General features: G+C 49.6%; 5 protein-coding genes across 5 annotated transcripts; 1 reads left to right on the top strand and 4 right to left on the bottom strand.

The window, feature by feature from the left end:
* Nucleotides 1-53: 53 nt before the first annotated feature.
* On the bottom strand, nucleotides 54-986 carry EJ05DRAFT_22451 (uncharacterized protein). Its single transcript, XM_033739927.1, has 2 exons — nucleotides 180-986; nucleotides 54-126 (listed from the first exon to the last, which is right to left on the bottom strand). Exon 1 carries the CDS (start codon nucleotides 794-796, stop codon nucleotides 314-316), a length of 483 nt encoding a protein of 160 aa, XP_033605430.1. The 5' UTR covers nucleotides 797-986; the 3' UTR covers nucleotides 54-126; nucleotides 180-313.
* Nucleotides 987-4,220: 3,234 nt separating this feature from the next.
* Nucleotides 4,221-4,578, top strand: EJ05DRAFT_22432 (uncharacterized protein). The gene has a single exon (XM_033739925.1). The coding sequence runs from the start codon at nucleotides 4,283-4,285 to the stop codon at nucleotides 4,493-4,495; it is 213 nt and encodes a 70-aa protein (XP_033605429.1). The 5' UTR covers nucleotides 4,221-4,282; the 3' UTR covers nucleotides 4,496-4,578.
* Nucleotides 4,579-4,926: 348 nt separating this feature from the next.
* EJ05DRAFT_471936 (uncharacterized protein) lies at nucleotides 4,927-5,474 on the bottom strand. Its single transcript, XM_033743073.1, has one exon. It carries the CDS (start codon nucleotides 5,387-5,389, stop codon nucleotides 5,075-5,077), a length of 315 nt encoding a protein of 104 aa, XP_033605428.1. The 5' UTR covers nucleotides 5,390-5,474; the 3' UTR covers nucleotides 4,927-5,074.
* Nucleotides 5,475-8,020: 2,546 nt separating this feature from the next.
* On the bottom strand, nucleotides 8,021-9,264 carry EJ05DRAFT_433050 (Dehydroquinate synthase-like protein; the record flags this gene model as incomplete). The annotated part of the gene is made up of 3 exons (XM_033741586.1): nucleotides 8,021-8,361; nucleotides 8,422-8,963; nucleotides 9,014-9,264. The coding sequence occupies 3 exons, from the start codon at nucleotides 9,262-9,264 to the stop codon at nucleotides 8,021-8,023; spliced, it is 1,134 nt and encodes a 377-aa protein (XP_033605427.1).
* Nucleotides 9,265-10,754: 1,490 nt separating this feature from the next.
* On the bottom strand, nucleotides 10,755-13,889 carry EJ05DRAFT_516422 (uncharacterized protein; the record flags this gene model as incomplete). The annotated part of the gene is made up of 3 exons (XM_033748652.1): nucleotides 10,755-13,153; nucleotides 13,206-13,814; nucleotides 13,865-13,889. The coding sequence occupies 3 exons, from the start codon at nucleotides 13,887-13,889 to the stop codon at nucleotides 10,779-10,781; spliced, it is 3,009 nt and encodes a 1,002-aa protein (XP_033605426.1). The 3' UTR covers nucleotides 10,755-10,778.
* Nucleotides 13,890-16,363: the final 2,474 nt, after the last annotated feature.

Genomic DNA, 16,363 nt, shown 5'->3' with positions numbered 1-16,363 from the left:
GTCAAAGCTGCAATTGTGACGGTTAGTTCTAACACGCTACCGTTCAGGGGCATGATGCACATGGCCTCCGACGTCATGATCGGAGCTTGCTGTTATGAGAACCAGGAAAACTTCATATACGTGGTACTTGAACTGGAAACATCCGATCAGTGAACACAAGCTAATCGAACTCATAAAACTGATCCATAATGTGGCGCCGAACGGCCTCGCTTTTCTCATCTTGAGAAACCTATATTGCAATCCACTAGCAAACCCCGTCCGATCCCGTATTAACACCTTCGCCAGCATCTCCTCGCACCCCAGCTTCACCAGCCTAAAGCTCAACATAGCAATCCACAGCACCAAACACCCCGCCAAAAAAACCCTTCACGCAGGAAACACACGCCGACTTCACAGACAGCATCACACAATACATCGGCAGCGCCTTCCAATTCGCACAGCTCTCTCCCCTCGCACGCTTCTTCGCCGACCACGGCGAAGCCACACTCCAGGACGCTAGCGCGCCGTCGCCGTCGAAGAAAGGGACGTTGATCTTCACGGGCACGCTGGGACGCGCTGCGGTGTAACGCGAGCTATGGATGGCGCGGGCCGGGCCGGGGTGCGGCAGTTGAGCCAGGCGCTGGCGCGCGAGTTTCAGTGAGAAGGGCGTGCATGCATGTTGTGCATGCGATTGCGAATGGGGCGATTGGGGATGGGCATGGCGTGGCGGCAGGATCGGGGGAGGACGATGAGTAGTAATGGGGTTGGGGAGACGTATCTGTGGCTGCATGGGCAGAGGGTGGAGCTGTGGACGCATGAGTTGGATTTGAGGCCTGCGGCGGAGAGGGTTTAGTCATGTTGGGGGAGGAGGTAGGTTGGGAGGATGTGAAGGGAGAGGCGGATTGTCGAATGACTTTTCTATCGTGTTCAATTGCCTATGAAGGGTCTTGTTGCATTACCCCCTATCAGCCATAGCGAAGACAAATACTCCATTGACACAAGTTGGCTATACATGCATAACAACTGCTTGGAGTTGACGATATCATCTGTCCGCTCATAATGACATGATATAAAACAATTCATCTCTCCGTTAGGGGATGAAAATAGCAGCCCTGTAATTTCTACTATTCATAGATCACGTCCCCAGGTTCCTTAAGAGCAGCTCAGTGAACCAGCCTACACAAATGAGTCTGACAAGAATAGCCTCGGGGTATTCCTTATCGGATAGAGGAATCCTTGAAATATGGTAGAATCGTAGTACCATACTCCTACGATACTAGGATCTACATCAAATCGCTCCTACTCAATGTAGGTATTGTGGCTGGAACTCGCGGACTGCTGGTGAGTGACGCATTACAGCTTTGAATCATACGACCCAGGACGCATTTACATACTCTATACAGGGAGAATATAGCACTGGTAATGTAATCACAGAAGGCTTGAAGTGTATATTCTTTAACATTATATAGCAAGCCTCAATATCAGACGCCTAAGCGTAGAGATGTGCTGAATCGCCACCTCAGCCTAACTATCAGAATCCCAGTAATCAGTCAATACGAACGGAAGGTAGAGTAAACTTAGTCTTGAAAGCCCGTAAGCCCTTGGTAATCAGCTGACGGCAGCAAAGCCAAGATCACCGGCTGTTCCTCAAGTTCCTCCCAGGACCGGATCTCACAATGTAAGATTGGAGCGTGACAACTAGTCGGTAACTATGAGCTTGTTCAAAGCTTAGGCAGCTAAATGGCGTGCTCTAGGATGATCATTGCTCTTAGAACCATCTGAGATGCCTTCTTTGACGTCAGGGCTCGGATGCAGGTCCGTGATGTGTGCCGGGCTTTATGCTGTAAGCAACTGGTGAGGCACGCTACGTTCATTCGAGCAGCCATAGGGGTTCTGTGTCGTCAAGGTCATGATACTCTTATAGTGTGTGGTCTGCAGCCCTGAGATGTATGAGGAAAGAGGACTGTGGAGTTAATAACGGTGCGGAAACGCTCATTCTGTCCGCTTCTTGTGCGTAGAGAAGGATATTTTTCGTGAATACGTTCAGTCTCGATGGCCGCTGAACTGTGTGTTTCCCTACCGTAGATCAAATTCCTATACGACAATAAGTCTTGCCTACTGACTGAATAAACAAGAAACCAAGAAAGTAATTCCCACGCTTGCGGGCACCACCCATCATTTTAGGCGAATGCAATCCATTCCCTGTTTACTAGCTATTCATATACCGTTGATCTGATCATGTTCTTTTTCTTTTCCCCTTCCCTCGCTGCACTACCACTATAAAAGTTTTAAAAGGGTATATATAAAATAGATATATATAATACCCTTAGGAGGATAGGCAGTGTAGAAGGTATCTTGAATGAATAAGACCAAGGGACACAATATATAGTATATAAAGTATATTTAATTGAAAGGCTTAAAGAGACGACTATCTATGGCTATAGGAAGGTCTATATATATATAATTTACGTGCGTTATTATCAAGAATCGATAATATACATTAAATGGTATACTAAATACCAATAGTATTCCATAACTATCCGATTTAGTCCATTTTGGTACGCTAAGAGTTAATATATTAATTAATATATTACCTCTATCCATATACTTCCGATTCCCACTTAATCTAATATAAGCTAGTACTAGCTTATATTAATATAAGTCTCCTAGTCTATAGTCTCTAAGGAAGTTATAGAGTCTAGTCTAGTCTCTAGAGTAGAATAGAGCTAGTTACCTCTAGAGTGAGTAGAGGTAGAATAGCTCTAGAGTAGAGTAGGACTAGAATAGCTCTAGAGTAGAGTAGAGCTAGAATAGCTCTAGAGTAGAGTAGAGCTAGAATAGCTCTAGAGTAGAGTAGAGCTAGAATAGCTCTAGAGTAGAGTAGAACTAGAACTCTTCTATAGAATACTAGAGAACGTACTTCTATAGAATAGAATAGAGTAGAGCTAGACTCTTATTCTATATAACTTATATATTATATATAATAGATTATAAGGTTATTATGTATATAAAACTTATAACCACCATCCTAGACTACAACGTAGACAGTCACCCGCACAGACAATTCCATGTTTAAATCTATATAAGTACCACACACCTCCACCCCACACCGTCGCCGCGCCCGCAGTTGTGCAACCTCAAGTCCAGCCCTTACACCCCTTCAACCCTAGCCCCCTCCCCTCGCTCTATCTCTGTCTCTCGCGCTCTCTCTTGAATCTCTTCCTCCTCGTATTACTTACATACCCATATACACGCACAGACACACAGACATAGCACATTCGGAAAGATACCCGCAGTCACTCCCTCCCACGCACCCACCTAATAATAGCTTTCCCACATTTTCCCCCACCACGACTAATTATCCAATCCCTGCACACTCCCGCTATATCTCTCGCGCATAAGCACGTCACTAGCACCATCCATGCAAGCCCACACACATCCACACCACACACCACGAACCGAAATAAAATTCCGGCAAAGCGCCTCGTCAATGTAGGCCACGGCTAGAATTAGTGTCTCCTGTTTAACTTACCGTGCTGTTTCTAGATATCCCTGCCTGTCGATATGGGGGGGGGGGGGGGGTCTGGGTGGTTACCGTCATCATATGCTGCAGCGTTATAAGCAGCAGCATCGGCGTCATCAGCTGCAGCAGTAGTAGTAGGAGCAGGAGCATCACATATATTTCTAGAGATCTGTGATAATTCGCCGCGCTGACTTGTTGATGGAGCTTGGCTGGGATGTACATGTACATCTCCATACACACACATCCCGAACGACAACAAAGCCAAAACATCGCACAGGAACAAGCATGCCAGTGTAGAACCACGCGATTATCAGGCAGGGAGAAGAGACGAGGGGCATGTATAGCCATTCACAGAAAACGATTCAGTGTACTCTGGACAGATAGACAGAGACAGGTACATAGACAAATAGATGAATAAATACACAAAATCGATAGTCAGCGGGGGAAGAGAAGATGAGACGATGGATGGGGCGCATTAGGCGTGGAACTATCGTATCGGTGCAGAAGGATGTATATATATATGTGTGTGTACATATGTACATAGACATGTACATGTATACAAATGAATCGCGGGACTAGGTACTTGGAGCAAGACTTGCATGTGTGTGTGTGTGTGTGTATGTGTGCGGGGAGGGAAGTATTGGCGGTTGAGAGAGGGGGTGGGTAAAGGGTGATTGGGAGGTGAGAAGTGGGGGAGGTGGGGGTATCTGCGAGGTGAAGTAGGGAGGGAAGGAAGCAGGATGGGATTAGTCAACCCATGCAGAGAGCACAAAGAAGGTTATGCCGCGAGATGTCATATTACCTATTTTTCTAAGCTTGCTTGAATGCTTGCTCGTGCCGAACAGACTGAGCTGCGTGCTTTCAGACAACGCGATAGGAGCGTTTCCAACGAGAACCCCCCAAAAAAAAAACGAAGAACCGCTGCAGAGAAAAAAGAATAATGACACCATCCATGCTCCGCGGGCAGGACTCCGGTTTTGTAACCATCCATAAACCCCCCCCATGTCTGCGCCTCTTCGGTCATCCGGTCGGTTCCCATCGACGATGGCGACCAGCCTGAACACAAAACCTTGGAAATTCAGAATAGAACGCCCGCAAATGCCCTTTTCCCCCCCGCTCGCCTCGTATCTTGGGCGATCGAGCTCCCAAATTCGAGATGCTCACACAAGTAACCTGTCGTCGCTATCCCTGTCCCCTTCCACGTCCCCTTCCTCCCCGTCCTCTTCTTCTTCTCGCTTCACGCGATTCGTGACCTCGCCATGGAGAATAGAGAGCAGCTTGCGGAGGGTCTCGCCGCCGCCGCCACCGCCGCTGTTGTTATCCTCGTCCTTGGTCAGGACCTGTATCGTCTTGCGCAGCTTCTCGTATGCGGCTGCGAGTTCGGCGTGGGACGTCTCGAGGTTGCGGTACTTTTCGGTTAGGGCGGTGAGTTGCGTCTCGAGGTCCTTTGCGTGGCGCTCCTTGCGCTCGCGGAAGGCGCGTTGTGCTGCGCGGTTTTGGGCTCGTCGGCGCTGCCAGTGGTGAGTCAGGATGTGTATATTTGTGTATGTTTGTATGTATGTGAGGGTGTGATCACGCAGGTGAAGAAAGAGCTTTTTCAGGGGTCTCTCTTTCGTATTCGAGCATGTAGTTTTGGAACTGGGAGACAGGGGGGGCTGGTGAGAAGGGTGGAAGACTTACCCCGCTTGTGGTGTGCTGCTTCTCCTGAGGTAGAGGTGGTGGGAGCGGTGCGAATGCGCCGACGATATCTGCGGCGTGCTGCCGCGGACTGCAGTACGGGCTCTCGTCCGAGCCTGAATGTGAAGGTGGTGTGATGGAGTGGAAGGTGTACGGCGTGGTGTCGTCGCTGAAGTGGTTATATGTGCTGTTGTACATTGGCATCGCCATACTTTGCGGGACACTGTCGAATGTGGTTGATGTCTGAACGGAATTCATATATCAGTTTTTGAGGTCGAAGGCATACCCTTTCCAAAAGGAGCTATTAACATACGGGTGAAGCACTTAAACTTGAGACTGCTGATAGCTCTGGTGTGGAGTAGTCGAAAACATTCTGGTGGATATATGAATTTTGTGACATCCAGTACTCGTATGCTGGATTCTCCATGATGATATGATGGGTATGAAGGCGACTTAAGACAAAGAGTAGCTACAGCTGCCGGTATGGTCGGATGTAGTGATGAGCAATAGAAGTCTCTCGAAGCTGGAGTATGCTTTAAAGATCTGGCTGTAGATAGTGCGGAGAAGTCTCGGACGAAGCTGTTTATCGAAAAGATCTGCCAATATGGTACAGCAAGAAGTAGCGTAACTTTGGATCACCAGCGTGAATCAGCTGGGCCAAGTCACCTTATATCAAAGCTGGAGAGACCGGCCGACACGTCGAAAGCTTTGCCCTGCAAGGCTAACGTTGACAGGTTTATCAAATCCAGCCCACATCGACCTGGTCACAAATTACAAGATACTGTTGTCAACTGGACCCCCAGATTTCCGAAGCTAATAGGGCGGCATCGGCACGAACGGTAGCAGCATGAGAATAGCTGGTCGTGCATGAACTCGGAAGTCTGACCGCCTTGCAACGCACAAAGAGCCATTCAGACCCGAGGACCCTGTGAGACTCAGGCTTATTTGTTACCGGGGCTCTAAAAAAGGGTCAGAAGCGGCCTGAACTCCTCGACCGGGAGGCCGTGCGGAGGATCGATTTGGGTATCTTCTCACCCAAATATATCCTTGTTTCTCGAGAATATTCCGCCAATGAGCGTGCAGTATCGTGTCCAGTTCCAGGGACCTGTCTCGCGCTAGGCTTGATGTGGGCTTAGACTCGCGCCTTGCCTAAATCGGTCAATGTTAATTCTCACTTCTCATTGGGAGTCTGCGACTCTCTCACAGTGTGGTGGGAGCATTAGTCAGATGGCGTTGTCTTTGTCAAAGCAGCTACCTGGACCTTGCAACGTTCGAGAAGACTACCCATAGGATCCTGGCAGGTCTAGCTGCCGCAGACCCGTTCATTCGTGAGTTGCTGATCCTTCAGCAATGCTTCTAGGGCAGTGTGCTTAATTCAACAAGGCTGTGGCTACACAACTTGCCCTTAACTCCGTTGCTGGATGGAGGTATGACTGGGGACTGGTACCAGTCGAACACGCACATTGCTAGGCTTTTGATAGCCCTGAGTACCTCGAATGTCCCAGGAGATACAAGACAGCCTCGGCCGTAGAATTACAAGGATAACCACACTGGTCCTGGTTTGGACGCAGAGGCATGTTGAGCTTCAGTATTTCGGCACAATGTTGCCGTCCAAAGTGCGGCTGGAAATGCTAGACATGCTGTGACTCTTTTCTCGTTGGCAGACCATGATCATCTTTGATCTTTCGGCACGCGGGCGGCAACTTTACGTGGTACTGCTACCTGGCATCGATGGCGAAGTGACAAATCGAAAAAGCTGCACCCATGTAGACCAAATCAAGGAGTAACAGTATGCATATGATATGCGATGAGCAGGGCGAAGATGGTGATGCGGAGGTGACTGCGGGATGAGGGGCAACAAGTAGCACATGCAGAGAATAGTACTGAACATTTGAGGTATGCGACTAACCGACTATGGTTAGACATATACTTTATATATATATCAATTATGCATCATAGCAGCCACAGATCCAGGGGAATTGTACACGGACCGCTCTGAACAATGATGCGCCCTACTTGGTAGTGTACAGATCTCAAATGGCACTACAAGATGGAACGATACATATAAAAGTTAGATACAAAGCCAGAGTTTGCAAAAGCGCGCGCTCCGCAGGTCCCGGCCCCTGGCTCAACGCTGCGCTAGTCCAAATGAGGAGAACGATAACATTTCAGCTCCTGGATAGCTAAGATCTGCTGCTTTGTACATATCATGTATGGTCGAACAAAAAGCGGTGTGGTATATTGCATCCCTTCCTTTGATCCTGGCCGGCGTCCCTAATGCATCGCCACCTCCAGGAGCAACAATATTCAGGACATACATGCCCAGAGCAACATCTGTCACATGAGGAGGTTGATAGTCGGTCTCACAGCTCGTATACCACTGCTTCAGCTTGAAGATAGATCTTTCTCGAGAGTACGCACTCAAGTCTAACGTTAGCTAATCTCAAGTTGAGTTCAAGAAGCATACCACGACGACATTGTGACGATCATTCAAGACTATCGTTACTCATAGCAAGGCTGGAGCCAGGGCTTGGTAGAACATTATATGAGTTCGATTCTACGGTACAGCCTTGCTTGCCTGACCCCGCAGCAGTGACCTAACCTTTACGTGTGTGGTATACAAAATGATTGGTGTGGCGCCTCAAGAGCGATATGACTTGGAAGCGAGACACCGCGGTCATACGATGGATGCTCGCCTATTAGACGTGCAGCACGTTGGTCAGCACGATGCGCGAGGGTGCAGGATCGACTCCATTCCTGGCAACTGTGTTGCAGCGAGGGCATCAAAAGGGTATGACGATCCGAGTCCACTCATGTCTTGCATTGTACGTGCATTCTCCTTTAATACAAAGTCTTGACCAGCTGCAAGACCTTGTCATACAGAACGCCGCTATCAGATCCTGTGGCCAACTTGGCGACGATAGGAGCCTGGTCATCGCCTACCTTGTGGTCGCCCAGTCTGCTAGCCAGTCCAAGATTGTTCACTAGGTTAAGGATCTCATCTCCAAGTTTCGTTGCATCGGCTTCGTCGTTACCAGTCCGACCATGCCCGATAAAAGGAAGCAGGCGAGCCAATTGCTCTGCACTCTTGGGATCCTCGGCTTTGAGTTTGACCACGTGGCCGAGTGTCAAACACGAAGTGATGCCGTGTGGGATTCCATACGGTGAGCCCAATGCATACCCTGTTGCACGTTAGCCTAGGCTGCACAACCGGCGCCGGAGTGTCCAGCATTTGTACTGACCAAGAGAATGCGAGAGTCCCAGGCCGCCTTTTAGGTTCAGTCCGATGAACCCCAAGGATCCGTACGAAGCAAGTTGAAGATTAGTAATGTGGTCTATGTTCTTAGAATCTTCCTTGTACTTTGGAAGGTGCGTGAACAGTCCAGAAACAGCATTAATCGCCATCTGTCTGGCAGGTGACTCGCTGGCGGTTGGGTGATACATGGTTTCCACAGCATGATCTAGCGCTCGTATTCCAGTGGAAATCCACAGACGAGATGGCGTCTCGAGAGCGAACTTGGCATCGTAAAAGATGACATTTGGTACTAGTCGTGGGTGTGCTACACCAACCTTTTTACCTTCAAGGTTGGTGTAACCAGCCATCATGGTACATTCCGCGGCGGATAACGTGGTTGGGATGGTTATGTGGTAAAGATATTTTTGGCTCTTCTCGTTCAATCGGTAGGAAATTGCTTTTGCGGAATCGATGGGACTCCCACCTCCAATCGAGATAATCGTGTCAATGGTAGAGTCATGCTGGACCTGTTCAGTAGCTTTATCGAGACTACGGGTATGACGTTAGATGATATCAGATGCGATTAAGAAAATACCTACTCTGCGACTGGTGCATGTTGTTTGATTTTCGAGAATGTACCTGCATGCCGCTCCCCAAGCAGTTTCTCCACCTGCGATACCAATTGTGTCTTCTCTGCCAGTGATGACCCCGTGATGATGAAGGCTTTTGAGGATGAAGACGGAAGCGTATCGACGAGATGCTTGTTCACACAGTCTGGACCATAATATACTTGTTCGACTTGTGTATTTTTCCACAAGCCAGAGAGTGGATTATTGGTCGCATCTACCATCTTGACCTTTGATCTTCGCTGCTGCAAGTTCCACAAGCAACGGGGGGTGAATATGCTGTTTTGAAAGGTTGCCGTAGATATCGAATGGCAAATCCGTTGCAATGAAGCTTTGGACAGTCTTATGTGTCTCGATCTGGAGAGTAACAATACTGGGCGTGTGTGCATGTCAAATGGTAGGACTTCTCTAACACTTCGAAGTATTAGGAGGGGGTCACATAGCTACTAATCATGCCGCAACTGCATGCACATACGTAAAGCTTCGCGCAGAGAACGAGTTACGTCATAGCGTCCACTCGGGTGAGGGACAAAGCCGGTCATTCTTCCGCGACCTTCATGGTCTTATAATGTAAATTCACATTGCGGCTGGTACAGTAATCTACTCGGATGTCTGGATTGAGATAAGTAGTCTAGTAAGACGACAGATACGTAGCTACAGAGGCTTACTTCTTATCAATGTTCATCGCCAGACCGCAAGGAGGCATTATGAAACGCACAAGGTTTTTGATCTTCGAGTTAACTTTTTGAATTGGTCAAGTTTGCTTCGTATGTACACAAATCGCAGTTTACCATCCATGGAGGATGGACCAGCGGACAAATACAATCTGCGTTCCCTCGGCGCGCGCAACATGCAGACGGTTTCAAGGCCGTCTCACGCTACGTCCCGTACACGTTCTAAAGACATGTACTATTTCCATTCTACACTCGTCGCCGAGGGAGCCGATGTTTTCCCTTCCTTTTTTCTTCTAGTTCTATGCGATGCAAAAAGATGAGAAATGATGCAATGTGGTTTCTCAATGTGAAAGAAGCAAAAGTCCGACCGATGCGATGAGAAAAAAACATAAAACCGAAACAGTTCAAGAATAACAGACACCCGAAGCCGCGTGGTGGATGCAACTGTGTACTTTTGCGTGATGGGGAATCAACGCGAGAATAATATGATCGAGCAACAGAACAGAACACAACACGAAAGCCGTAAATGCAAAGAGACCACCATTCCGCCCAAGTCGTAACATTCGCCAGCCGGTAGTCCCGACAACTGCATCGAAGAACCATAGAATGCGTTGTAAGAAGGTTGAATGCATCGAATGTTTGAATACAAGAAACATAAATGGCGAAAGAATATGGATCCGGGCGTCCAGGCCCGTCTATCGCCGTCGGCCGTTACTTGTTGTCTATTGTTGTCGTACCTCTATGCTTTGCGTAGTAAAAATATTAGCTTTTACCGGGAACCCATGCCGAGATTTTTTCTTTTTTGTAAATGCAATGGATTACCACAGCGCTGGGTATACCAATTAGAAGAGAATGTCTTATCCCAAGACGATGAAGAGGGTGAAGGAGGCTCACGCAACCGTACCACGAGTTGCGGAACAATTTATATCGTGACTGATGTTCAACTGGGTGTTCTCGCTGTCGAAGCGATAGATGGAGATGGTATGCGCATAGCGATCGGTACAAGAACGAATTAGACCGAGGCGAAAGATGGATATCGTTATGTTCGTAGACATGAAGAGACTTTACATCATGCGAGGGTGCAAGCTGTTTGCGATCGAGGGAAGAGTCTGCTCCGACTGGCTGACGCGAGAGAATAACATGCTGACGTTTTGCGTCAAGGCATCCATGCCGTACCTATCGTCCATGCTTGCAACAGATCCTCCGTGCGCATCTTGAAACTTCCCAGCCTGCTTGAGCATTGCAAAGGCGTGGGCGAACTGCTCATCCGCTGGCACGTGCCAGTGTTCGGCTCGAACTCTGAGGAAGATTGATGCGAGATAGTAGAACGGTACAGCGTCGCGGCAAAAGCCAACACGGTGAATATCTTTATTCGGCGGATATTGTCGGACTATATCCGAATCCCAGGTCATCTTCCACTTCTCCAGGGCCATATGCATCGTCTTAAGGTGAGGGTTCGCAGAGAGATGAAGGGTGGTTGGGCCATCCACTGGTGTTGCAGGGCTACTGGTACCACGTCCGGAAGTGCTGGGCTGGCCATCCGATGCAACCCAATCTCGTTGAGACATGGGCGTACTGGCGCCACTGGCAGGCAAACTGTATGATAACTTTCCATTCTGTTCTTGCCGTTGAATATTATTCAGATGGTTGTGCAGGCCATGTATGAGTATAAACTTGCCGTAGGCGTTGGTAGTGTTTGGCACGAAATCGTACGTGTTTTGTAGTAGCAGCATCAACGCGTCATGCAAGTACACTTGTTGCTTTCTTCTCGAGCCTGTGACATTCCTGGCTTGCGCAGCAGGCCCATGAATGCCGAGCGCGTCGGCACATTCGGTGGCGTTTTGTGCATCCCATGCGGCATCATCCGCGGGCAACGGGACCCGAAGCTCGAATATGTCAAAGGATGCCTTTGCGTTGAAGAAGATCACCATCGCAGCGTCGATGAGAAATATCAGATACAGCGTCCTGATCCTCTTTTCTTGTGCGAGCCAGGTGTCCCACGACCAAGGCGAGAGTGGAGGATCGTTCAAGCTGTGACGGCGATGAAGAGCACTGTGCCGAGAATCCTTGACACCAAAGACACTGAATAGATCCATCTGCTGTGCGATGCGCCGTAGGGTGGGCACTTCTTCGCGCCCAAGCTTTCGTTGGTGTACGTCGCCATGCCAGATGAATAGAGAATTCAGAATGACCAGAGCTTGAAGTTCTTCGAGATCGATATCGCTACCGCGAGGAGAGGATTGTGAGTTGTTGAGAAGCTGTATGACTGGCGAGGAACGGTATATGGCACATCGGATGACATCCATGAGCCACCGTACTTCGGGATGACTGAGGCGATCAGACCAGGCGGAGCCGAGCGTAATAATGGAAAGGACGAGTCGATCGCTCGACCGTGCTGGATCGTAGGTTGGGAGATGAATCATCGGCCAGTGAGTGTGGTAGTTGATGGAATGTTGAATAAAATGCTTGACATTTTCGACAGTGAACAGCTCTTTTAGCCTCTGTCGCCCTAGCACATCATCTTGGGGTAAGTTATTGGTATCTGGGTAACAAAGAGAGATTAGCGATTCCACTTTGTTTGGTAAAGGATCGGACGCAAACAACCAATTGTCATTCATTGCCGGTGGTTCGTTAAAGGACGATGAACCGGGATAGAGGGTGTTGAAGAGCCCTTCATTCGAAGGAGTTCCGTAATCACCCTCTGCATATGAGTGAGATTGGTTCGATTCGACTTTCAACCCAGGTGGCGCAGAAGTGACGTTTGGCTGATAGTGGTTGTCTGATCCCTCGCCATGATATTGGGACCATGGCTGTTGGGGCCCCGGAGCATTGAATCGTGACGGCTGGTTGCGATTGTAGTGGGCGGGTGATGAGCTCTCGCTCTTTACTGCCACGCCGCGAAGCTCGGCACTGCTTGGTTTCTGGTTCAGACCATAAGGTTGATGTACTTGGGTAGACGATTGAGGAGTAGCGTACCCTGAAGACGGATGGCCCATGTTACTTCCCATAGCTCCGGCTCCACGAAAGTCATCATAATGACCCCGCGAGTTGCTCATCTCCATACCTGGCATGTTGCGCCTAGTGTCATTCAAGCTGTCGGTCGGACGGATCAGGCTGTTTGACCTGGACGTGCGAGCAGAAAGTGAATCCATGCCGTTGTACCCAGGCTGGCCATTTGCAATCGGCGCCATGCCAGGAACAGAGTTACCATACCCGGCACTCGTGAAAGGCATGTTGGGCATCCCCGGAACAAAGTTCTGTTCACCCGAAGTGCCGGACGGTCTGTTTCTTCTGAGGTGCGATTGCGAATGGGCCAGGTGGTTTGCACCAGTCGGATTGCCCCTGCGTATCGAGCATTTTTGGAAATGACGCTTGAGAATATCACTCCGCGAAAAGGTATCTTTGCAAAGATGGCATTGATAGGGCCGTTCGCCAGTGTCTAGAATGGAGTAAGCAAAGCAACAACAAGGCACAAAATTAACGATACGTACGGCGCAGCAGATGACGCTTCAGGTGCTTGAGATGCAGATATGTCTTGTTGCAATGGGGGCATTCGAACTTGTTGTCAGCGTTTTTGGTGGGGTTGGTCGCCGGCTTTCCAGCTGATGGTGGGGTCCTGCCAGGTACAGTGGGCAGAACACCGCGACGACCTTGCTGGCCAACCACGTGAATTGGCTCTTGATCTTGTTGATTACCCATGTGCTGCTGTTGCGACATGAGCGCATGCCCTCCATAGTGCGGCATTGCCAATTGATTCGGAGGCATGGGTCGCAGCTCTTGCATAGGACCACCGGACATGGGTGCAGGTGCAATCTGTTGACCTGGCGCAGTGGATGTGGGATATGGGCTTGACTGTGCAGAGGAATATGGCGGATAAGTCATGGAGCCGATTGAAGGCTGCAGCGGTCTCAATGGCGGATGCGCAGACATTGACGGTATTGAGCCAGCCGATGAGCCCGTGGTATGTGGAGGCAATGGAGTCTGAGGGTTACTGCCAGGACCCTGCTGGCCGTACATGGGCGGGTATTGATTGGAGCCGTTCAGAGGAGGTAACGTATGCATCGAGCCAGGTGTGCCGTAGTTGTTCTGAGGTTGTACACCTAAAATTCAAGGTTAGCAGTGGCGCGTCTAGCAATGTGCGTCAACAAACCATTTGAACGATAATGGTCGTCCATGATTAACGCGTCAAAGATATAAGCAACAGTGAAGTCGGCCTTGACGTTTCTGTTTATTGCTCTTGCTACGCTCTTCTAGAAGAATTCGTGTCGGCGGATGGGTAGGAAGCGGCAGGGCAAAGTTCTCCCAAATGTGTATAGCACAGGCTGTATTCGCGATAGAGGAATGGTGGAGACCGGGAGGATTTGAGGATGGCGGCGGGAACGATCAAAAGTAAGGTGAGGGGCGTGGTGGAGAAAGATTGACACGAGGTGTGAGGAGCAGAAGTGGTGGTGCTTCAGTCAAAGTATGTTTGGCAAAGACAGACAGGCCGCGTGCTCTCGACAGCCGAACGGGCGATCTGGATCCACTTGCACAAAGGAGCCTCAAGCCTCTCCCGCTGTGGAAATTAGTGGGTCGACAGCGTTCCTGGGTGGGAACCTGGTGGATTGAAATATGTCGAAGCCGCAAATGGGTGATTGATGAAGTGAGGAAGCCGGCGCAGGTAATGGGATAGCGCGAGGCGAAGGAGGAAAGGTATGTGAAGATGCCTTTGTATAGTAACGATGACGCGAGGGAGCGAGGGAGGGAGGGAGGGAGGGAGGAAGAGAAGAGAAGAGAGAAAGCTTGAGGCGCGAAAGATGCACTGTTGGGTGGAGGAAGCTCGGGATGACAAGGGTAAGGGGAAACAGCGGCAGAACTCTTTGGGAGGGATAGTAGAGAGAAAGGGCAGGGGCGAAGGACGACAAGAGAAGTTTTGAAATCGAGTTCGAAATCGAAATCCCTGTTGAGAGAAGGGCAGGTGGATGACCCTCAAGTGACGAGGCAGAGACAGGCCAGCGATGGATATGCCGAGCGGGTCCCAAGGAAGTGCCGCGGAGCTTGTGCTTGTGGTGCTTGTGGTGGTGGTGGTGGTAGTGATGGTAGCAGTGGGAGTGGTGCTGGTTACTGGATAGCTGCTTTCTGCTGGTGTGGTGTGCTGGGCTGGGCGGCCGAACGTCGTCGTCTCGTAGTTGGCCGACTTTGGCGCGTAACCGCAGCAAGACTCGATGAACCCTGGGAGATAAGGCGTTGTCGGTATGGCTAATGACTCGCTGCTGTGCTTTAGACGCTTCGAAGAAAAGAAGACATCAATATGCTTGTCGAGCGGGTACTTTCTGACGCAGAGGGAAGCAGGCAAATGATATGATGTATAGAGAGGCTTGAATTTCGCAAAAGAGCGGCTAGAAGCGATGATGTGTGGGTCGGCGGTAGCAAAGATCAGAGGTGGGTCGGTGTCAATGTCGTCTCTCTCTGTCTTCCTCTCTCACGCACACACACATACAAACACTTTTCGCGTGCCGTGGCTCGAACGTTACGGTATAAACCAGGTACCGGGGCCAGGGTCAGAGATGATTAGTGTGAAAAAAAAAGGAACAAAAGGGGGAAGATGATGCTGGTCGTGGCGATTCAGTGCAAGATGAATTAGCCGGGAGATGAATTATTGAAGGGGGACTCGAGGCGACGACAAATAATGGCAAATGCGAAAAGGGCAAAAGGGCGAAAAGCGAATGAAGAATCGCGATGGCTGATGGCGGCGTGCAGGCGGAACATGCAGATGTGAGCTAACTGTACATTCCCATCACGTGCCGGCAGAAACTTCGGAGGAACACTACCATGTACTAATCACTAATACCATACTATAATCCATTATCTCCTACACAAAGAATAGAGGAGGTTTTTAATCCACGGTGTATCGATGAGAGAGTGAATATGGCCCGAAGTGTATAGTATGAATTATAAGGTAGGAATCACGACAGGCAGTAGTGTCACGTAGGTTGGCCTTCCATTTTACCTATTAATGACCACTTCTTCTGACTGTCTACCAGAGCGAAGACCAGCAGCAGCAGCAGCAGCAGTAGTAGCAGCAGTAGCGGTATCACCACTACGACCATCATGACCATCATCATCATTACCAGCATGATCAAATCATCGTCGTCACCAGCCTCAAGGCTCTCAACCTTCTTCATCCTCCGCTTCAGCTAGTGCCGCCGTCACTGGTCGAGACTAATGCAGGCGACGGCTAGCGAATCGGACAAAAAACCACTTCGTCTGTGGGCAGCGGCAGCGTGCGTGAGTCGGCATGCTCGCCGCGTCCCATGGTCCTGTTTGACTCTCTTGATGCGGCCTCTTGTTCATCTTCACAATTCTGCCAATTACTCAAACGGGCGATTCGTGCTTGCACACGGCCACAAGAGATTGGCATGCACCTCTCTGTTTGAGGCTAAGTAGTATTGTCACAAACCCGGACCAATTACGCAATGTTGCTTGCCAAGCGGGCGTGAAAGGGTTTCCAGCATCTGAGCATCCATCATCCTACGACGACAACGTCAACCCCTCGAGACGAGGGAGGCGGCGTTGCGCACGTAGTCGGTAGAATAGACGATGGACGGTAATTAGACGGCTTTGAACAGTAAGACGGTAAGACGGTAAGACGGCACGCTGAGGGCGACGA

Source organism: Pseudovirgaria hyperparasitica (assembly GCF_010093815.1).
Source record: "Pseudovirgaria hyperparasitica strain CBS 121739 unplaced genomic scaffold EJ05scaffold_1, whole genome shotgun sequence".
Taxonomy (NCBI): domain Eukaryota; kingdom Fungi; phylum Ascomycota; class Dothideomycetes; order Acrospermales; family Acrospermaceae; genus Pseudovirgaria; species Pseudovirgaria hyperparasitica.
The sequence above is the reverse complement of the archived record's forward strand: the minus strand, read 5'-3'. Positions and strand labels throughout refer to the sequence as shown.

Bases quoted from the DNA above. Each gene is read 5' to 3' on its own strand.
- EJ05DRAFT_22451 (XM_033739927.1), bottom strand. From the start codon at position 796: ATGCGTCCACAGCTCCACCCTCTGCCCATGCAGCCACAGATACGTCTC.
- EJ05DRAFT_471936 (XM_033743073.1), bottom strand. From the start codon at position 5,389: ATGGCGATGCCAATGTACAACAGCACATATAACCACTTCAGCGACGAC.
- EJ05DRAFT_22432 (XM_033739925.1), top strand. From the start codon at position 4,283: ATGCCGCGAGATGTCATATTACCTATTTTTCTAAGCTTGCTTGAATGC.